Source organism: Alosa sapidissima, chromosome 8, assembly GCF_018492685.1.
Source record: "Alosa sapidissima isolate fAloSap1 chromosome 8, fAloSap1.pri, whole genome shotgun sequence".
Classification (NCBI taxonomy): domain Eukaryota; kingdom Metazoa; phylum Chordata; class Actinopteri; order Clupeiformes; family Clupeidae; genus Alosa; species Alosa sapidissima.
This window is the reverse complement of record NC_055964.1, coordinates 7,547,763-7,565,672: the sequence shown is the minus strand read 5'-3', so window position 1 is coordinate 7,565,672 and position 17,910 is coordinate 7,547,763. Positions and strand designations below refer to the sequence as shown.

General features: G+C 47.3%; 1 protein-coding gene across 2 annotated transcripts in view; it reads right to left on the bottom strand.

Moving 5' to 3' along the window:
• Positions 1 to 17,910, bottom strand: part of pdlim2 (PDZ and LIM domain 2 (mystique)) — a 55,539-nt gene that overhangs the window by 5,421 nt on the left and 32,208 nt on the right. For both annotated transcript variants that reach the window (XM_042099883.1, XM_042099884.1), the window contains exon 7: positions 4,717 to 4,835. In XM_042099883.1, coding sequence (XP_041955817.1) covers positions 4,717 to 4,835 — 119 coding nt within the window. The remainder of the gene's footprint in view (positions 1 to 4,716; positions 4,836 to 17,910) is intronic.

The following is a 17,910-nucleotide window of genomic DNA, read 5'->3' as shown; positions in this document are numbered from 1 at the left end:
GCTGTTAGCTTTAAGGTTTCCTGACCTTCTCACCCCCAGGGAGAGTGTTTTTTAAAAGGAGAGAAGGGAGTGTTACCCTGAAGGGTATGGATAGTTTCCTGTCCCTCTTAATTGGCTAATTAGCAGGCCGGTACAGTAGAGCCGCAAAGGGGCTGCTTTATGGAGGCATTCTTACATACTGCTGTGGTGGAAAACATAGTAAAGTTTATGGTGGATTCCTGGTCATTATCATGGCTACCATGGGCCTACAGGCATCTGCGGGCAGTGCTGTCTGTGCTGTCGGCTGCTATTGCAAAAACTGAACTGAGCAACTGAAACGCTATAGACTGAGCTGAGAATCCACACCCACAAGGTCCACACAGAGGCGAGACTCACAGAGGAAACGCCTCCCCATTGTCTTTTACCATAAACACGTATGCAAGACACATACTATACACTTACCCACCCCAATTCTCTTCTGTGACCCTTCCCCTCCCCACCTCACCCCACATTACTCACACAGAAAGCCATTGTTTCTATTCGCCTGCACACAAACATAAGGAAGTACAAATTGATACAAACACCGCAAGCACCCTAACACAATTAACCTGTCTTTGTTTGGTTTTAGTAACCTGTCAATCTAGACCTGCTCGGCCACATCTCAGAAGTTCGTTTATCAGACATAAAACAAAACTTCATGCTGACATTCCAGGTGCAGTTTGTAAATGTTTATATTGCTGTCAAAGAGTTTCAATCCAGAACTCTGATGGCATGGTGCATACAGTAGGTGCAATCACCTCTCTCTCCTTCTGTCTGTCTATCTCTCCATCACCTCTCTCTCTTTCTCTCCCCCCTCTCTCTGTCTGTCTGTCTGTCCATCTTTCTCTCACTCCCTTGTTTACCAGGCACTTGGGAACCATAACACACTGTTACACTTTTATTGACCAACGGAGCAATTGAACACTGGCTTGTGTTTTTCCCCCCTTGTCAGTGGGCCTGTTGATTGATTCTGCACTGGGAGCAGCTCAGGCATGACCTGGCTCGACGGCTGACGGCTGATTTAATAGATTGGTGTCCCGGGGGAGAACAGCTGAAATAAAAGCACATGATTTGCACAGATGGGGCTTTACTTGTGTGAAACGGGACAGACAGAGGGACAGACGGAGATGGATGTTTTTGCACCACTAACCACCCCCACCCCAAAAACAGACGTCCCGATTCACACAAGGTCATCCTGCTCTCTTCCAACAAGCCCCGGAGGCTTCTGAAGGCTGGTGAGCTAATTGGGTGTGTCAGCTTTCCCCTCAACTTACACCTGCATGACAAGAGGCCCCTGGATGGCTAACACATATTTCTGGAGCAAGACGGGGGGGGACAAAGAGGAAGTGATAGACAGACAAAGTAAAAAAGACAGAGGAAGACAGAGACAGAGTGAAAGAGAAAAAATAAGGTACTGCAAGAACAGGAGAGTAGACAGCTGACAGTGTTACCTGAATGGATACTAAAAAAGGAAACATGTCGATCAGGAAATAGAGTCAAACACAGAAAGGAGATAAGAAACAGTCTGGTGGCATTCAAGACGAGAGTGAGTGACACGAAGAAGTCGCTCAATGTAACAGTGGCAGCAAGTGGCTCAACAGGTTAGTAAAGATAAGCAGACACTGCACAGAACGATTGCTCCCAAAAGCAACACAGCCGCCCCCAGCCTGAAACGGGACACTCTGAGGATGACAGACAGCCAATAAATCACCCATTCCGCACACACGGCTACGAGCCATGTTGCGCTAGAGCACATGCTTCAAATGAGAACCAGACTGGCTCTGGGTGACTGACTAACTCGTCCACCCTCGCGCCAAAACATCGTCCCCATCCCCTAGCTATCCATTTCCTCCTCTCCCTCGCCACCCTCTACTGACCACAACACAGGGCCCCTGGACACTCCAGGGGTCAAACATAACATGAGCACAAAAAGGACACGAAGAGTTATGTAAACATGTACATGTCCAACTCACATGGCTCAGGGGGAAGAGATGAAGGGTAGCTGAACTCACTGATCTGAAATCCAGGCATGTTTACCACAAAACATTGACATGCCCTTCGTTCACGTCATGCGTGGAGCATGGTTTCATATCCAAACGCAAATGGCCCATGGAGGGAGCAATGCAGGAGCATCTGAGATCGTTGCACTGTCTGTGGTCCAGCTGAGGAAGGGGGTGAGCATGGAGCTTGTTCAGAGAGCCGTCTCTCTCCATGTTCGAGCAAAGGCGCTCTTCATTTCATTTGCTTTTTTTCCCCCTTTGCGTCCAGAGTTGGCAGCGTGGGGCTATGATTACAATCTGCCGAAAATTTTTACGTGGCTTTCTGAGCGCGCCTGGGGCATGCTGCGCTGCGCTCAAAAACAACAACGATAGCATCACCTCAAAAAATTTCCACATCAAAATTTCAAATTCAGGCTCTCCCCCGAAGTGCAAAGCTTGCCACACTAAATGTGTTGTTTTAGAGTTACATCGCTTCCTGACAGAGAGAGAGAGAGAGAGAGAGAGAGAGAGAGAGAGAGAGAGAGAGAGAGAGAGAGAGAGAAAGAGAAGACGAAAGAAACAACCCTCCTTTCTAAGCCCCTTCGACTACAGAGTGGAAAATATGGCAAAAGTCTGAAGTAACTTACCTCAAGTTCAGGAGAGGGAAAAAGCAGCAGAAACAAAGAGGAATTCCTTTACTGTTAGCTCAGCCAACTGTTTCAAATAGAGCCGTTTCTATGGCTCTTCAGTGTGCTGTGACAACGTCTTCTGCTGCTCTCTCTCGTTTTCAGAGTGTCTCTCTCCCACTCAGAAACACGCACAGCCACTCACAAACCACACATCACCAAAGAGCGCACATACACATGCACGCGCACGCACACACACAAACAAACACACCTCTCTCCCTCTCGCGCCCAGACATGACACGGGACTGAAGGAAGTTTCAGTCTGAAAGGTGTGCCCCCATGTAGCCCCTCATTGGCTGTGCATGGAAATGGGTGGTCTATATTGGGGAATGTGGACCTTCTATTGGCTGTCATAAAGTGGGGGGGGGGAGTGGTCCACAGAGGTTGCTGAACAGGCTGGGGACCAGGGAGGGTGGGGGGCCAATTAGGGGAAGAGATGAAATAATCCTTTTCAGCAGAGAGAGAGAGAAAGAAGAGAAGGAAAAAGTCAGCAAGAGAAAGCTCATAAGACATAGTTGAGAGAAAACAGAACAAGAGAACAGAACAAGAGAAAGAAAGAGTGAAAAGATGAGTGAAAGACAACAAAAGACAGAGAGAGAGAGAGAGAGAGAGAGAGAGAGAGAGAGAGAGAGAGAGAGAGACGTATAGAGCAGGATTGGGAGGAGAGCCACCGTCCGACTCGTCACAACAGCAGCCCAGCAGAGCCCACAAGAGAATGGGCCAAAATAAACTGAGTTCTCCCCTGAAACTCCCCACACATGACAACAGGCAGCGGGGAGGGAGGAAGCTGAAGAACGAGAGAGAGAGACAGAGAGAGAGAGACACAGAGAGAGTTGAAGGAAGACAGAAGATAGATAGATACTTTATTGATCCCCAAGGGGAAATTCAAGAAAGAGAGGAAGAGACCCAAAGGCAGAAACCAAAAGAATGCACTATGGAGGGGTAGCATACTACAACCAACCCCCCCCCCCCCCAACTCTCACCAGACATGATTGTGCACACTGTCTGTGTCTGAAGTGCAGAAATATAGAAATTGCATCATACTCAGTGAATGTCCCCTATACATTGACTTTTTCTATAGGGGATAATATACTGCACTGGGGACAGAAGAGTCGCTCTCTTTGTCGTGGTCACTGCTGGTTGAATACATGTTGGTCATCCTCTAAAATGGTGCACCCGATTCAACTTATCACAATTCAAGCCCTCGGGCCAGTCCTCCTTCCGCACTGGTCATAGTTTTCACTTTCAGCTTTCGCCGCCTAACTTCCTCTTCTTAGAACTTTTACCGTCCGCTGTTTGTGTTGAGACAGACTCAGCTTGATGTTTGGATTGTACTCTGCCTCATTTGTAAGTGGGATGAAAGCTCCTGCCCAACGGATGAGTGGACATGGTACCCCGGTGGAGGAGGACACCACTGTGTGTGCTGTGGTGTGAAGAACACGCTTTACTGCCGACAGGCATAGAGCATGTAGTGATTACTAGAGAGAGTATAGTGATAACTTACAAAGAGCTAACAGAGAACAAATGTGGAGCCCACAGGACACGCTCACACACACACACACACACACACACACACACACACAAACAGCTAGGGCCATGATTTGTAAATTAATGTACAGGCAAAACCTGTTGGCAAGACAGAGGGGGGATATGTGTAGTTCTCTATACGACGCCATGTCTGCGGTCTTACAGATAAAGCTTTTCATTCTAAGCCTGTAAAATACGAGTAAAGCCCTTGGGTCTACTGGAAGGCAGTTTGTGTAAGGATACACTATCTAGCCCTAAGGTACTCACGCATAGCAGAAGGTAACGAACACGTATGTGGAGCCTGTAGATCTGCTCTATTCGTGGTGTGCAAAACATATCAGGCAACGAGTGTATATGATACTGTATGTGTGTGTGTGTGTGTGTGTGTGTGTGTGTGTGTGTGTGTGTGTGTGTGTGTGTGTGTGTGTGTGTGTGTGTGTGTCTGTGTGTGCGCGTGTGTGTGTGGGGGGGGTGTCAGTGTTAATGATAATGAATGGCCGTCTCACCTGCGTCTGGGGGATACGGACATCTCGCGGTCCACCGGACTGTGGGGGGAGTAGCGGCCAGGAGGGGTGGGGGTCCGACTGGAGACAGAGTTAAACCGCAGGTCCGGAGAGGAGAACTCCTGCATGTTGGAAAGAAAGAGACAGATAGAGGAGGAGGGGCGGAGGAGAGGATGAGGGATGAATGGGGGATAGGAGAGAGAGAGAGAGAGAGAGATGAGTGGCACGTCCGCATTCTCCCACCATCACGGCTTGTCTCCCGCTGAGCCACCTGCAGCTGTTTACTGCGTGGACAAAAGCGCTGTGGAGCCGGTCGGCAGCGAGGGCTCTCCAACATGATGTCGCAACACCAGAGCGCTGAGCGCAGCAGTAGCCAGATAAACCACCCACTCCATCCACCCCAGCACTGCACAGCACAGCACAGCACAGCACAGCACGGCATTCACCTCCACCAGCCAGAGTCCAGGAAAGTTACTTCATCGCACCGACTCCGACTGAGGTGGTCTGGGAGTCGTAAAGGAGGCTGAACAGAGTGGAGGTGAAGGGCTGCTCTTGTGGGTGGGGTGGGGTGGGGTGGGGTGGGGTGGGGTGGTGGAGCGCAGGAGGAGAGTGAGAACAGATAGAGGGTGGAGACGGAGGGTGGAGGAGCTGGGTGACCCAGCAGAACAGGTGGGGGAAATGCAGTCCAGATGCTGAAGGCATGTAAGCACGAGGACACACTCACGCACACACAGTACACACGCACACACACACACGCACAAACAGCGCGCACACACACACACGCACGCGCACACACACACACACACACACACACACGCACAACTACATATGGATGCATTATGTATGCATGATTCTTGCCACTCTCATACACCTACATAACTGTACATGCAATTTCACACAAACAAACACGCACACACACATTCTACACTTCAAGATATGCTAACACCCACTGCAAACTGTACCCTCCCCCACCCGCTCACCCACACACTTCTTCACACCTACTCTCACACAGAACTGGAAATTCTCTCTCCCTCTTTCATACACACATGTGTGAGCAATATGTGGGCGAACGTTCTCCGTCCCTCTCCTCTCTCCCACACACCGACTTCCACATTCGCACACAGACACACAATTTCCAGAACGGGTTACTGTTATAGGAAAAATAAAACAGTTCTGCTGGCCCACCCCCTCGATCCCAGGCTCATAAACATGAGGAATATGGCTTCTAATTCGGACTAATGCTCTGAGCCAACCTGGTTTGAGTCAGAGTTGTGCTTCCCTATGCTGAGCTGCCTCTCCCTCGGCGAGGGGGAAAAAAAGCTTCCATTGATGGAACCACTCCCCAGATTCCTGGCAGCTTACTCGTCTCTCTCCTAATCAATCTCACATTTATCTCTTCTTTGAGTCTCTCTCTCTCTCTCTCTGCTTCCCCTTTTCCCCTTTCCCCTCTCCCACATACACCAACATGCACACATATGTGAACACACACACACACACACACACACACACACGCCAGCCTCGTTAGCCCTTGATTGCTATTTATATCTCTGGAGGTTTTTTACCCCCTTTAGCCACGGCGAGATGACAGAGATAGAGCTTGCCTAGCTTGGGCACAGATGTTTGGCACTGGCTTTTTTTGTTTGAGTGAAGGATGACAGCCAGATGAGTGTTCACAGTCGCGCTCTCTCTCTCGCTCACACACACACACACACACACATTCACAAATGCTGCGCACATTAGACAACGGTGAGCAGGCATGTTGACTACTTTGCAGACACAGACAGCTTTGAGAGCCAAATGGTATTCACCTGAGGAGGCCATCTTTTCCCTGTTCTGAATCCTGTATAAGACAACTTCACACACAGACACAAACCATTGAGCAGTATAAATTAGACTGGCAAGCAGAAAACGGTTCCTTTTCGGGACACTAGATGGCGACCTCTCCAAGTCTTTTTAGGCAAAGCCCTATGAAGTGTACCAGTGAAGCATGGGTATTAACATCCTGTTTACACATACTGGTCCTGCTCAGCAAAGGCATGATGAGGAATTAAGATACCCACAAGAATGTTTAGAGGGAAGTTATGTGTGCATGTAACCTAATCATGGGAAAAGTGACTAACATATCAAAACAGAGCGGGATAAGTCAAAGAGATGCTGATATCCATCAGCTGTTTTTGTTATGCTTGTCATGTTAATGAGATAGGGTTAGTCAGGTTAGGGTCCAGTGTAATCATTTGAGACCATGTGGATTCATGAAAGTGAGAAATACTCAGGCACTAGATAGAACTAGTGTGTGTGTGGGTGTGTGTGTGTGTGTGTTTTGGATTTATGCTTTGTGATTACCCGGACTGTGCTGCACACATGGAGAAAATTGAAGTTAACACAAAAACATTAAAGCACACTGAGAATATTGTAATGTTTTTTAAAAAATCATAACTATCAGACAATATATCTTACCTTTTATGCATACATGTGAACACTCCTACTTATAGATACGCCAGTGCACAGTGGGGGATGGTTGATGTGTAGCGGTGTTGGTGTGTGTGTTGGTGTGTGTGTGTGTGTGTGTGTGTGTGTGTGTGTGTGTGTGTGTGTGTGTGTGTGTGATGCAGCCAGTCGATATTCATTGGCCATTGAAAGATGCTGTCTGCATTGTGTTCTAATAAAATCAATATGTCTGAGATTCCTGACAGTAAAAGTGTCTGGCTGAGTTACAGCCGGACTAGAGGTGAACCAGGTGTGCACTGAATGTGTGCCTATGTGCAAGGGGTCACTGAGGTGAAGACCTTAGTCAACACACACGCACAGGCACACACGCACAGGCACACACACACACACACACACACACACACACAAAACTTCTACACTCTTAAGAGATATTTATATGTCAAGTAGAGTGGAGAAAGCCCACAGGCATGTCCATTTGCAGATTTAGAAACATGAAAGGAAATGATGAAAACAAAACATGATCAAAGAAACACAAACCAGCTAGACCCATCCCCCTACCCACACAACAACCAATTCTGCAAGTATGTAGGCATGCAAATCTGAAGACAATTAATGACTCCAGTGAAAAAAGAAAAAAAAATGAAAGGGGGAAAAATGTTCCTCCAACCAAAGGCATCCGATCGTGGATACTGAGGGAGAACTAAGGAAGTTAGTGGATACTGATGGAGAACTAGGGAAGAACTAAGGAAGGCCTGGATAGGGCTGGCTCCTGGGGAGCGGCCCATCTTCGGTGAATAGTGATAACTTACAAAGAGCTAACAGGGAACAAATGTGGAGCCCACAGGCTGGGGAGAGTTTGGCTAGGCCTCGTCTTCCTGCTGGGATCACTGCTTCGACCTGACACGAGCTGGCAGGGATGATGCACAGTTCACAAACTAACACACACGCAAACACTCACACACACACACGCACAGTATGTATGCCAGGTAGAGTTGCATTCTCATGCACTGAAACACTCACGCATCCTCATTGACACACACACATACACACACAGTACTCATAATACCCTGGCACAGTTGAGGTTTCCACTCCACTCTGCTGTGCCAGTCAGACCCATGGGGCCGAGGCCCTGGCACTGGGCGCAGGCAGCGTACCCTTTCCTTACCCCGAGGGCACCAGCAGTAGCGGAGGCGGTGGCAGCAACCCTCCTCCACAATCCCCACACACGCCTTTGAAGCGCCTCTCAGCTCTAAATGGGGTACGGTTCTTGTTTGGTTCCAAAGGCTGAGCAGCCTGGCACTCGAGAGCAGAAAGCTTTTAATGGGTGGCACTCCGCGCCACCACGGCCACTGTGACAGAACGGGCTCCAAGAGAGAGAAAGAGGGGGATGGCGGGAGAAGAAAGAAGGGATGGAGAGAGAGTGAGAGAGAGGGAGAGAACGAAAGATAGAGGGAATGAGAGAAGGAAAGAAAGGAGAGAGAAAGAGTGAGAGAGTGTGTGTAAGAAAGGGAGCAAGAGAGAGAAAGAGAAAAAGGGAGAGAGGGTGGAGATTATGGAGGAAAGTAAATTAGAAACATCAAGTGACCAAAGTAAGTGGGAACTGAGCGAGAGAGCTAAAGTGGGACTCCATAAATGACCTCAGCAGGCACTTTAAGCAGTCATCATTAGTACGATGAAAAGGGACAAGACCTCACACGGCCCACAAGATGACCTGCTGCCACTGTGCGTGTGTGCGTGTGTGCGTGTGTGCGTGTGTGCGTGTGTGCGAGCGTGCGTGCGTGCGTGCGTGCCTCTGCCTTTGATGTGCTACAGCTCTGACCACCGTGACCTGCAATCAGTCACACATCTGCGGCTGCCCTCAGACCTCCAGCGGGTCTTCTCTGACTACGGCCTCTACTTGCCCCCTGCTGGCTGAAACCCCACACGGCAGCCCCACTCTGGGCCAAGCCTGGGCCACACTGAGCGCAGCTCTGCTCCGAGGCACAGCGTTATCCAGGAGAGAGATCTCTGCCCGGAAGCTGAAACATGGAGGCACAGGGCTCCTGATTGCCATCAGCGAGGGCCAGGGGAAACGAAAACAAACGCAAGGCAGAACAAGAAACAAGCGGGACTTGGACGTGGAGCGCTGCAGCTGGGCCGCTGGACTCTGTGACGCAGCCTGTAGCCCACCCCCTCACACTGCCCTTAAACACTAGCCCTCGCCATTTATGGCTGAAGCATTGAGGTAAAAACTCCCCATTCAGCTGCTACGTGTGTGAGAGTCAGAGTGTGTGTGTGTGTGTGTGTGTGTGTGTGTGTGTGTGTGTGTGTGTGTGTGTGTGTGTGTGTGTGTGTGTGTGTGAGAGAGAGAGAGAGAGAGAGAAAGAGAAAGAGAGAGAGAAAGAGAGATGGACAGTCAAACAGAGCAATAAGGTAAAATGAATGTGCATGGTTGTGTGTGCTAGGGGGATACACATTAATGTGCTTATGACTATATATGCATATCTGCATGTGCTTATGCATGGGCATTGCTCTGTGAGCTATGTGCATATCTGTGGGTCTTCAAGGCTGTATAAGCATGCATACACTGTGTATATATGCACGAGTGTGTGTGAGTGTGTGTGTGTGTGTGTGTGTGTGTGTGTGTGTGTGTGTGTGTGTGAGAGTGAGAGAGAGTGGGACTGTTACAATGGCCGACAGAGGGGCGCACTGAGGGCGCAGGGTGTGTTTGTGTTGGCCGGAGGTTAGAGGAATGCGGGGGAGCCGCAAAAGGAAAAGAAATCAAAAGGCAATTATTCCCAGCTCCTCTGGACGGGAGGAGGAGGAGGAGGAGGAGGAGGAAGGCCTGATTACCCTCCATCTGTATTGCAAATAGAGCCACACACACAGAGAATGTCCACGGACAGCCCTGCATCCTCCTAACACCCGTTATAATGCAAATCCATAGAAAGGAGGTTCATGAAATATTGACTTTTCAGTTATGTTAGCGATGGTGGTATCTGCATGGCAAACCAACATTAAAGTCACACTGTAGTGAATGGCTCATAAGGAACTGTGACTTTCACACATCTACGAACACACCCAGTTTTATTTTTACGAATATCATAACAAAATACTGTTCAGAGCACAAACTGAGTGCAACTGATAAGTTGCTAAGTGACAACACCTCTAGAGCTTGACAATAACACCTGTGCAAGCAACAGCAAGCTTGCACAGGTATCTTTTCAGCTTGGAGGCCTGACAAAAGGTAAGCTCTTAAACTTTAAGGCTACAACTCTCTGGAGAAAGTGACCTCACCGCTCGTGTCGGCACAAAGCTCACAGAGCCATCCAATGCTGAGCTGAGTGGAAGTCAGGGCCTTTGGAAGGACTCTGCCTGCTGCCAAGGTGCTGTGCCGGGGAAGGAGCCAGCAGTTGGAAATATGGGAGGCAAACAGGGGAAATGACAAAAGACAGTTTGTGGCAAAGCAATTACGTCGGACTCCGTGGCCAAGGCTGTGGTTTTGCAGCGCGGCAGGAAGTGGCTCTGCGACAGCGAGCGAGGGAAAGCTGCTGATTGGCCAATAGTGAGCGAGGGAAGGCTGCTGATTGGTGAATTGGCCCCCCTCGCCCCTCGCCTCCGATGTTACAGCATGTTTAAAGAACGCACTTGCGGGGTGTGCAGTCTCCATTGGAGATAAACTTTCATTTGCGTCGGTGCTTTCCGACACTGTCCTATGGCTGATTTAGCCGAGGTGTGTCCCTTAAACAAGGTTCTCACAACCGTTCCTGACAACGACCAACACAACATCCCCAAGTGATTTGTTTACTCAGGGTGTTCCCGGCCTCCAAAATGTCTAGTGTGCTCAAATAAAAACAAACCACTCACTGGCTCTCCTCTGCAGCAACCATCGCAAGCAGTGGTTGCGTCACGCAAGCCAACTGGCATCCATACGAATGACCGGCGCAATTTAGCATGTGGGGACGTATAAACAAACGCAGGAGACCTACTGGGGCAAGGACAAAGAGGGAGCTATGTGATTAGGTGGAGTTCGCTTCTGCTGCACTGTGAGCACTGTTTGTAATGAGGGCTTTTTCCAGAAGCCAAGAGTCTTCTGACTGTGTGTGTCACTAAGGAGAATGGTGCACAGCTTGGGGGGTACAAGAGCATGTGCTCCAGCACAGCTCCGTCAGACAGCAGGGGACAGGTTGAGGCACGCTGCAAAAACAACACACAAGTGTCTCTTGGAGGTTTTGACATCTCCTTTTTGAGTGGGTGCCTCTGCCTGAGGATGTAGCATGGGTGGAGACCGTGTGGAGTTTTAACAGGGCTGAAGGGCGGTGCTGTGGTAAAAGCGTGTTCGCTCAGCTGAGCGAGAGCTTACAGTATGATCGCAGGCCAGTTGAGTTCCTCACTCTTTATGGGGGTGGGTGAACCTGAGAGTAAACAGCTGCACTCAAATCAGCAGGAACCATCCGAGAGAAGCCAGAGCAAAGCAAAACCCAAAGTGCAGCACACAAGAGCTGCAACGTTTGCTTTGAGGAGAAGGGACTCGGAGTGGAAGAAACAAACACAAAAACATGTGAGTGGGAAGAGACGTTGAGATGGAGAATAAAGAAATTAAACATCCGTTTTGGATCACAGGCAGAAGGCCTGGAACCACAAGCAGGCCTTTTCTAAAGCGTAGGAAAACTAGTCACTACACACACACACACACACACACACAGCTTCTAAACTTGTCCGGGGTGTCAGAGTTTGGAACTAGCTTCACCCACAAGCAACTGGCACTGCCAATTGGTCCTCTGTGGTAGCTTCAAAAAGAGAGAAACCCATCCTACCCAACTGCAGCTGGTTCCTCAGAACATCCTCCTGCTCCTCCTCCTCATCATCATCCCCCTCAGTGATGATGATGAGACACAGCTAAGAGAGTATGAGAAAGAGAGTCCGAAAGAGAGTCTGAGAGAGAGTCCGAGAGAGAGAGAGAGAGAGAGAGAGAGAGAGAGAGAGAGAGAGAGAGAGAGAGAGAGAAAAAGACATGCAGCTAAGAAAGAGAGAATGAGAGTCAGACAGAGAGAGAGAGAGAGAGAGACAGAGAGAGAGAGAAAGAGACAGACACAGCTAAGAAAGAGAGTATGAAAAAGAGAGCCCGACAGAGAGAGAGAAAGAGAGAAAATCCCTTCTGATAACCTCACAAATGGCCAACAAATTATAATGGAAAAATGACACCTCCTCGAAAAAGTCATTAAAGACAATCAAACCCCCCTTGATTACGAAATCACATCTGAAGAACTAGCAGAAGCACTCCTGAAACTCAAAACCTAAAAAATCATGTGGACCTGACAATATAAAAACAGAGATGCTGAAACATAGCACCCCTGAGCTGCACAGGGTCATCTTAAAACTATTTAACCTTGTTCTCCAAGCTGGCTGCTTTCCTGAGATCTGGAATAGGGGGCTTATATCCCCAATATTTAAGAGTGGAGATAAATTCGACCCCAATAACTACCGAGACATCTGTGTGAACAGTAACCTGGGGAAGGTTTTCTGCTGTATTCTAAAACGCCCGTATACAGGCCTTCCTTATCAAGCACAATGTCTTGAGTAAAGGTCAGATTGGATTTTTGCCAAAACATAGAACCACTGACCACCCTACACACCCTAATCAACACCCATGTTTTACAAGGAAAACAAAAGAAAAATTTTGCATGCTTTGTAGACTTTAAAAAAGCTTTCGACTCAATTTGGCACAATGGATTATTTTAAAAAAAATTGCAAAGTGGTGTAGGGGGCAAAACCTATGATTTAATCAAATCTATTTATATGGACAATAAAAATGCTGTAAAAATTTACAACAGCAAAACAGAATTCTTCACTCAAGGGCGTGGGGTGAGACAGGGCTGTAGCTTGAGTCCAACTCTGTTCAATATCTACATCAATGAGTTAGCGGTGGTATTGGAACAATCTACAGCACCTGGACTCACCCTAAACAATACAGAAGTTAAATTTCTGCTTTTTGCAGATGACCTGGTGCTGCGGTCACCCTCAGAACAAGGACTACAGCAGCACCTAGATCTGCTAGAGCAATTCTGTCAGAACTGGGCCCTGACAGTCAATTTGGACAAAACAAAGATTGTAATATTCCAAAAGAAAGCAAGATCTCAGGCAGGCAGACACCTTTTCACTCTAGGAAACACCGCTCTAGAGCATTCTTCATCTTATGATTATCTAGGCTTGAAACTCAGTGCCTCAGGAAGCTTTGACCTTGCAGTGAATGTGCTAAAAGATAAAGCTCGTAGAGCTCTCTATGCCATCAAAAGAAATTTCCATAAAATACAAATCCCAATTAAAATCTGGTGCAACATATTCAACAGTGTAATAATGCCAATTGCATTATATGGATGCGAGGTATGGGGTCCACTCAGCAATCTAGACTACACTAGATGGGACAAACATCCCACTGAATCCCTACATGCAGAATTTATTAGAAACATTCTTAGAGTCCAAAGGAAAACACCAACAAATGCATGCAGGGCAGAATTAGGCAGATTCCCATTGGCACTAAATATACAAAAAAGATCTTTAAAATTCTGGATCCACCTAAATTCTAGTGACGAGAACACCATACAGTTTCAAGCATACAAAACCCAAGAGGTCAGCCCTAAAACCAGTCCCCTTTGCCAGTTGGTTCTGAAGTTAACTAATACTCCAACCCATTGATCTCAGACCAGCACTGCTTTTCAAAATCAAGTAAGTCAATCAATAAGTGACCACAGCCTTGCCATAGAGAAAGGCCGGTACAAAAAATCATGGCTTCCCAAAGAGCAGCGGCTCTGTGGTCACTATACGACTGGTGATGTTGAAACAGAGATGCACTTTCTCCTATACTGTCCAAAGTTTAAACAGATTAGAAAAAGATATTTTTTACAATTCTCAAATAAAATTCCAAAAATTTTAGCTCCCTTAAAGACTGTGATAAATTGCCTACCTGCCAAGGGTAGGACTGACTGCTCCGCTGGCTGCAAAATACATTACAGCTTGCCACGACATGAGGGACAGTGAGTCGGACACTTTGCCACAATGCCTGACCTAATGTCTGTACTTAATCCAATGTATTATAATGTGCATGCTGCCCGTGTGTGTGTGTGTGTGTGTGTGTGTGTGTGTGTGTGTGTGTGTGTGTGTGTGTGTGTGTGTAAAAAGAGAGAGAAAGTGAGGGTATACACACAATTTTTCATGTTACCGTTTCCCTTAATGCTGTCAATGTTCTAATTGTTATGCTGTTTTAATTGTGCTTTGGCAACACTGTACTTACATACAGTCATGCTAATAAAGCAACCTTGAATTGAATTGAATTGAGAGAAACACTGCTAAGAAAGAGAGAATGAGAGAGTCAGACAGAGAGAGAGAGAGAGGGGAGAGGCACAGCTAAGAAAGAGACCATGAGAAACAGAATCACAGAGAGAGAGAGAGCGCGCGAGTTGGATGACACATCCTGAGAAAGGCATCCTCTCTCTTGCGGTTCTTTTTTTTGGGAGCTGCAGACAGAGCGGGAGAGAGGACGCATGGGGAAAGCAAGAGAGACAATGAGCAGAGCCCTGGAGGAGCGGAGATGACTGACGTGGAGAAGAGTGATGAGAGGACAGGACAGGAGAGGAGAGGGAGCCATGCTGGTTTAGGACTGTGTGCGGGAGGCCTCCTGGTTGCTTGGACAGGGGCAGAGCCAGTGCCAAATCCTCTCTATGCTACTATTGCCACAGGCTCTGCTCTGTTATTAGTTACAGTATCATCACTACCACGCCACCCCCCACTGCCAAATGGGTACACACACACACACACACACACAAACAAACATACATACGCACACATGCACAGACACACCCAAACATACGCACACATGAACACACACACACACCCAAACATATGAACGCACGCACACGCACACACACACACACACACACACCCAAAAGACACACCCACACACACACCCTTTTGATGTCATACACAAGAACCGATACCGGTTCTTTTCACTCCATCTCCCTCCTTCCCTCCACAGTTGCACCGCCACAGACAGCGTGATAGCAACCATACGAGTGCTAATGACTTAAATGAGAGAAGGAGACAAGCAGGACACACACAGACAGATAGCTAGATATATAGCGAGCGAGAGAGAGAGCAAGAGAGAGAGAGAGAGAAAGAGAGAGAGAGAGAGAGCGAGAGAGCGAGAGAGAAATGTTTGTGGGAGTATGAGTGAGAGAGGCAGAGACATGGAGAAAAATGTTTGTGGGGATGTAGCGGACAGAAAAACAGAGCCAAGACTAACGGAGAGAAACATAAATTCGTTTTTGTGTGTGTGTGTGTGTGTGTGTGTGTGTGTGTGTGTGTGTGTGTGTGTGTGTGTGTGATGGAAGACAGAAATAAGCTCCATAAGCTGGTTAGGTAGGCCCACACATTGTGCCAGCACATCACTCAAGGATCAGTCACATCCGTTAGGTCAGACATGTCAAAGTCAAGGCCCGCGGGCCGGATCCGGCCAGCGAATGAATTATCTACGGCCCCCGGGATGATATTTGATTAGTATTAGAACCGGCCCGCAGGCCACAGCCGCCGGGTGCCGTTTTGCGCATCAATACTCCATTCCCCACAATGCAACGGTAGCCCACGAACTCACTGCGGCGCCGCAAGTGGGCCTCGGCTTCATAATTCATCAGTATTCAGTCAGGGCAGATGTCAACTTTCAGCTACCCCCCTCCCCAGTGTTGTGCCTGAACGCGTTCATTGAACGAAAGTCACTTGTTCATATGTATTTTGAGCGAACGTGAACTGAACGTACTGTATTAGGCTACTACTGCCTGATGAACGTTACTGTGAACTCGTTCATTCCGGTGTCTGAACAGCACGCTCTTTCAGTTTAACTTCGTTGAATAGGGTGCCAGATTTCTACAGAGCCTTCCAAAAACACACCAGTAAAAAGGCCTTAATATGGCAGCATGCAGGTCACCATTTGTCAAACTATGGGCCGCGGTCCGCAATGTGGAAATTGGTCTGCAGAGTGAAATTATTCCCGGGCCATCGTCTGATTTGCTGCGCAATTGGTCAAGGAGCCGCGGACAGAAGAAGAAAACAAACATTTCTGCAATTAGTAGGAAATACTTGTTAATTTGGTGTCATCAAACATAGAGGCATAGAATTAAGTCTGAGCGTTTATTCAATGCATACGTGTGCACGTTGGTAGCAAAACTAAGCTTCAACCTATTGGAAGGCTAATTATGAAAAGACATTTAACAGAACGACGTGGATTTATGCAACTTCCATAAAAAACAGAGCACAAACTATATAAAACACTGTTTGGCATTAAGTATTAAAGTCAGCCAAAAGCTATTAATTAGTCTTAGTTAAAGATAGTTAAAGATCTCCAGATCAGTGATTTACGCATGATCTGATCCGCCATTTACCATTCACACAAGCTGGTATTGTATCTCCTGAATCCTTACATTCAGGCATTCAAATTAAATGTAATTAAATAACAAATATTCTATCAGTGTATGATGCTTGCATGAGGGAAAAATCCCAAAACAACGGCACCCATATAACTGCTGTTGTTTTGAGAAGTATTTCTCATGCAAGCATCATGCAACAATGCAAAAACAATGAAACTATTGTAGGCCTAATTATATTTTACATTAGTAAAGCAGTACTCTGATGTGCATGTTTTCACAAACTTTTGTGAACAATCTTAGCACTTTAAACATTGACTGTTTTGAAGTGCATGTATAGCAATAATAGTATAAAAATAATAATAATTGATTTCATTATGATAATTTAATGGGGGGTGGGAGGAGGGGGTGGGTTCATGTAGGTGGGCCCTATGACCCCAAAGTATGCCTTGACTGGGCCTCAGGTCAAAGAAGTTTGAGAAAGGCTGATGTAGACGTGTTACGCAGATGCTCCTGTAGCATTAATATTGTGTTGCCTGTTTGCGCTGTGGGGCGTGGGTTGTCTTGTCTCTGTCTCCCTCTCTAGGTCATCCCGAGTGCGGGCCGATTGCGGGGCGGGGCAGGGCCTATATAAGACGGCCGCGTCCTAGAAGGAGGGCTCTCTTTTCGTTCCTCGCTCTCGCCTCTCTCGGAGCGGAACTGCTGGCTGCGTCGCACTGCGTCGTCCTCTGCTATCGCCATTTTTCCTTTGTTTGCAATATACGTTCGTTAAGTTAGCACTCACGTATACAGGCTAGTTGTAAAGCACTTGTACTTTATTTATGTTTATCTGAGCGGGTGGTGTTTGGTGGCAGGTTATTGCACGTTATTAGAAACAGGCCCAGGGAGTGAAGCAGACCCGAGAAGACTCACAAATTCCTTATTGTCTTTTGTTTACAGTCAGGAGTCAGCTTGGTTTTCTTTTGAGTCAGTCAGTCACAGGGTTTGATTTCTGTTTTGTTATTCTTTAGCGTTAACGCACCACCTTGTTCTGTTGTTTTTCGTTGCGCTTTATTCATCTTTGTCAAACAACGCACTGTTAACAACTATTATTTCTGGCTATTTGTTCAATTAAATATCCTTAAACCGTCACTTCTCTCTGGCCTTTGTTATGTTATGTTGAACCATCTCATTGATTGTATGGTCTCGTAACAAGACGACAAAGCAGCAAGGAGGCATCATATGATCATTTAAACAAGTTTTATGACAAGGTCGGTGAGGATGGGAAAAATCGTACATTTGTGCAAACTTTGCCCGCACTTCAGTCACAGTCATTATTCATTTAATCATTAAATAAAATACAGTACACGTCTTGGTT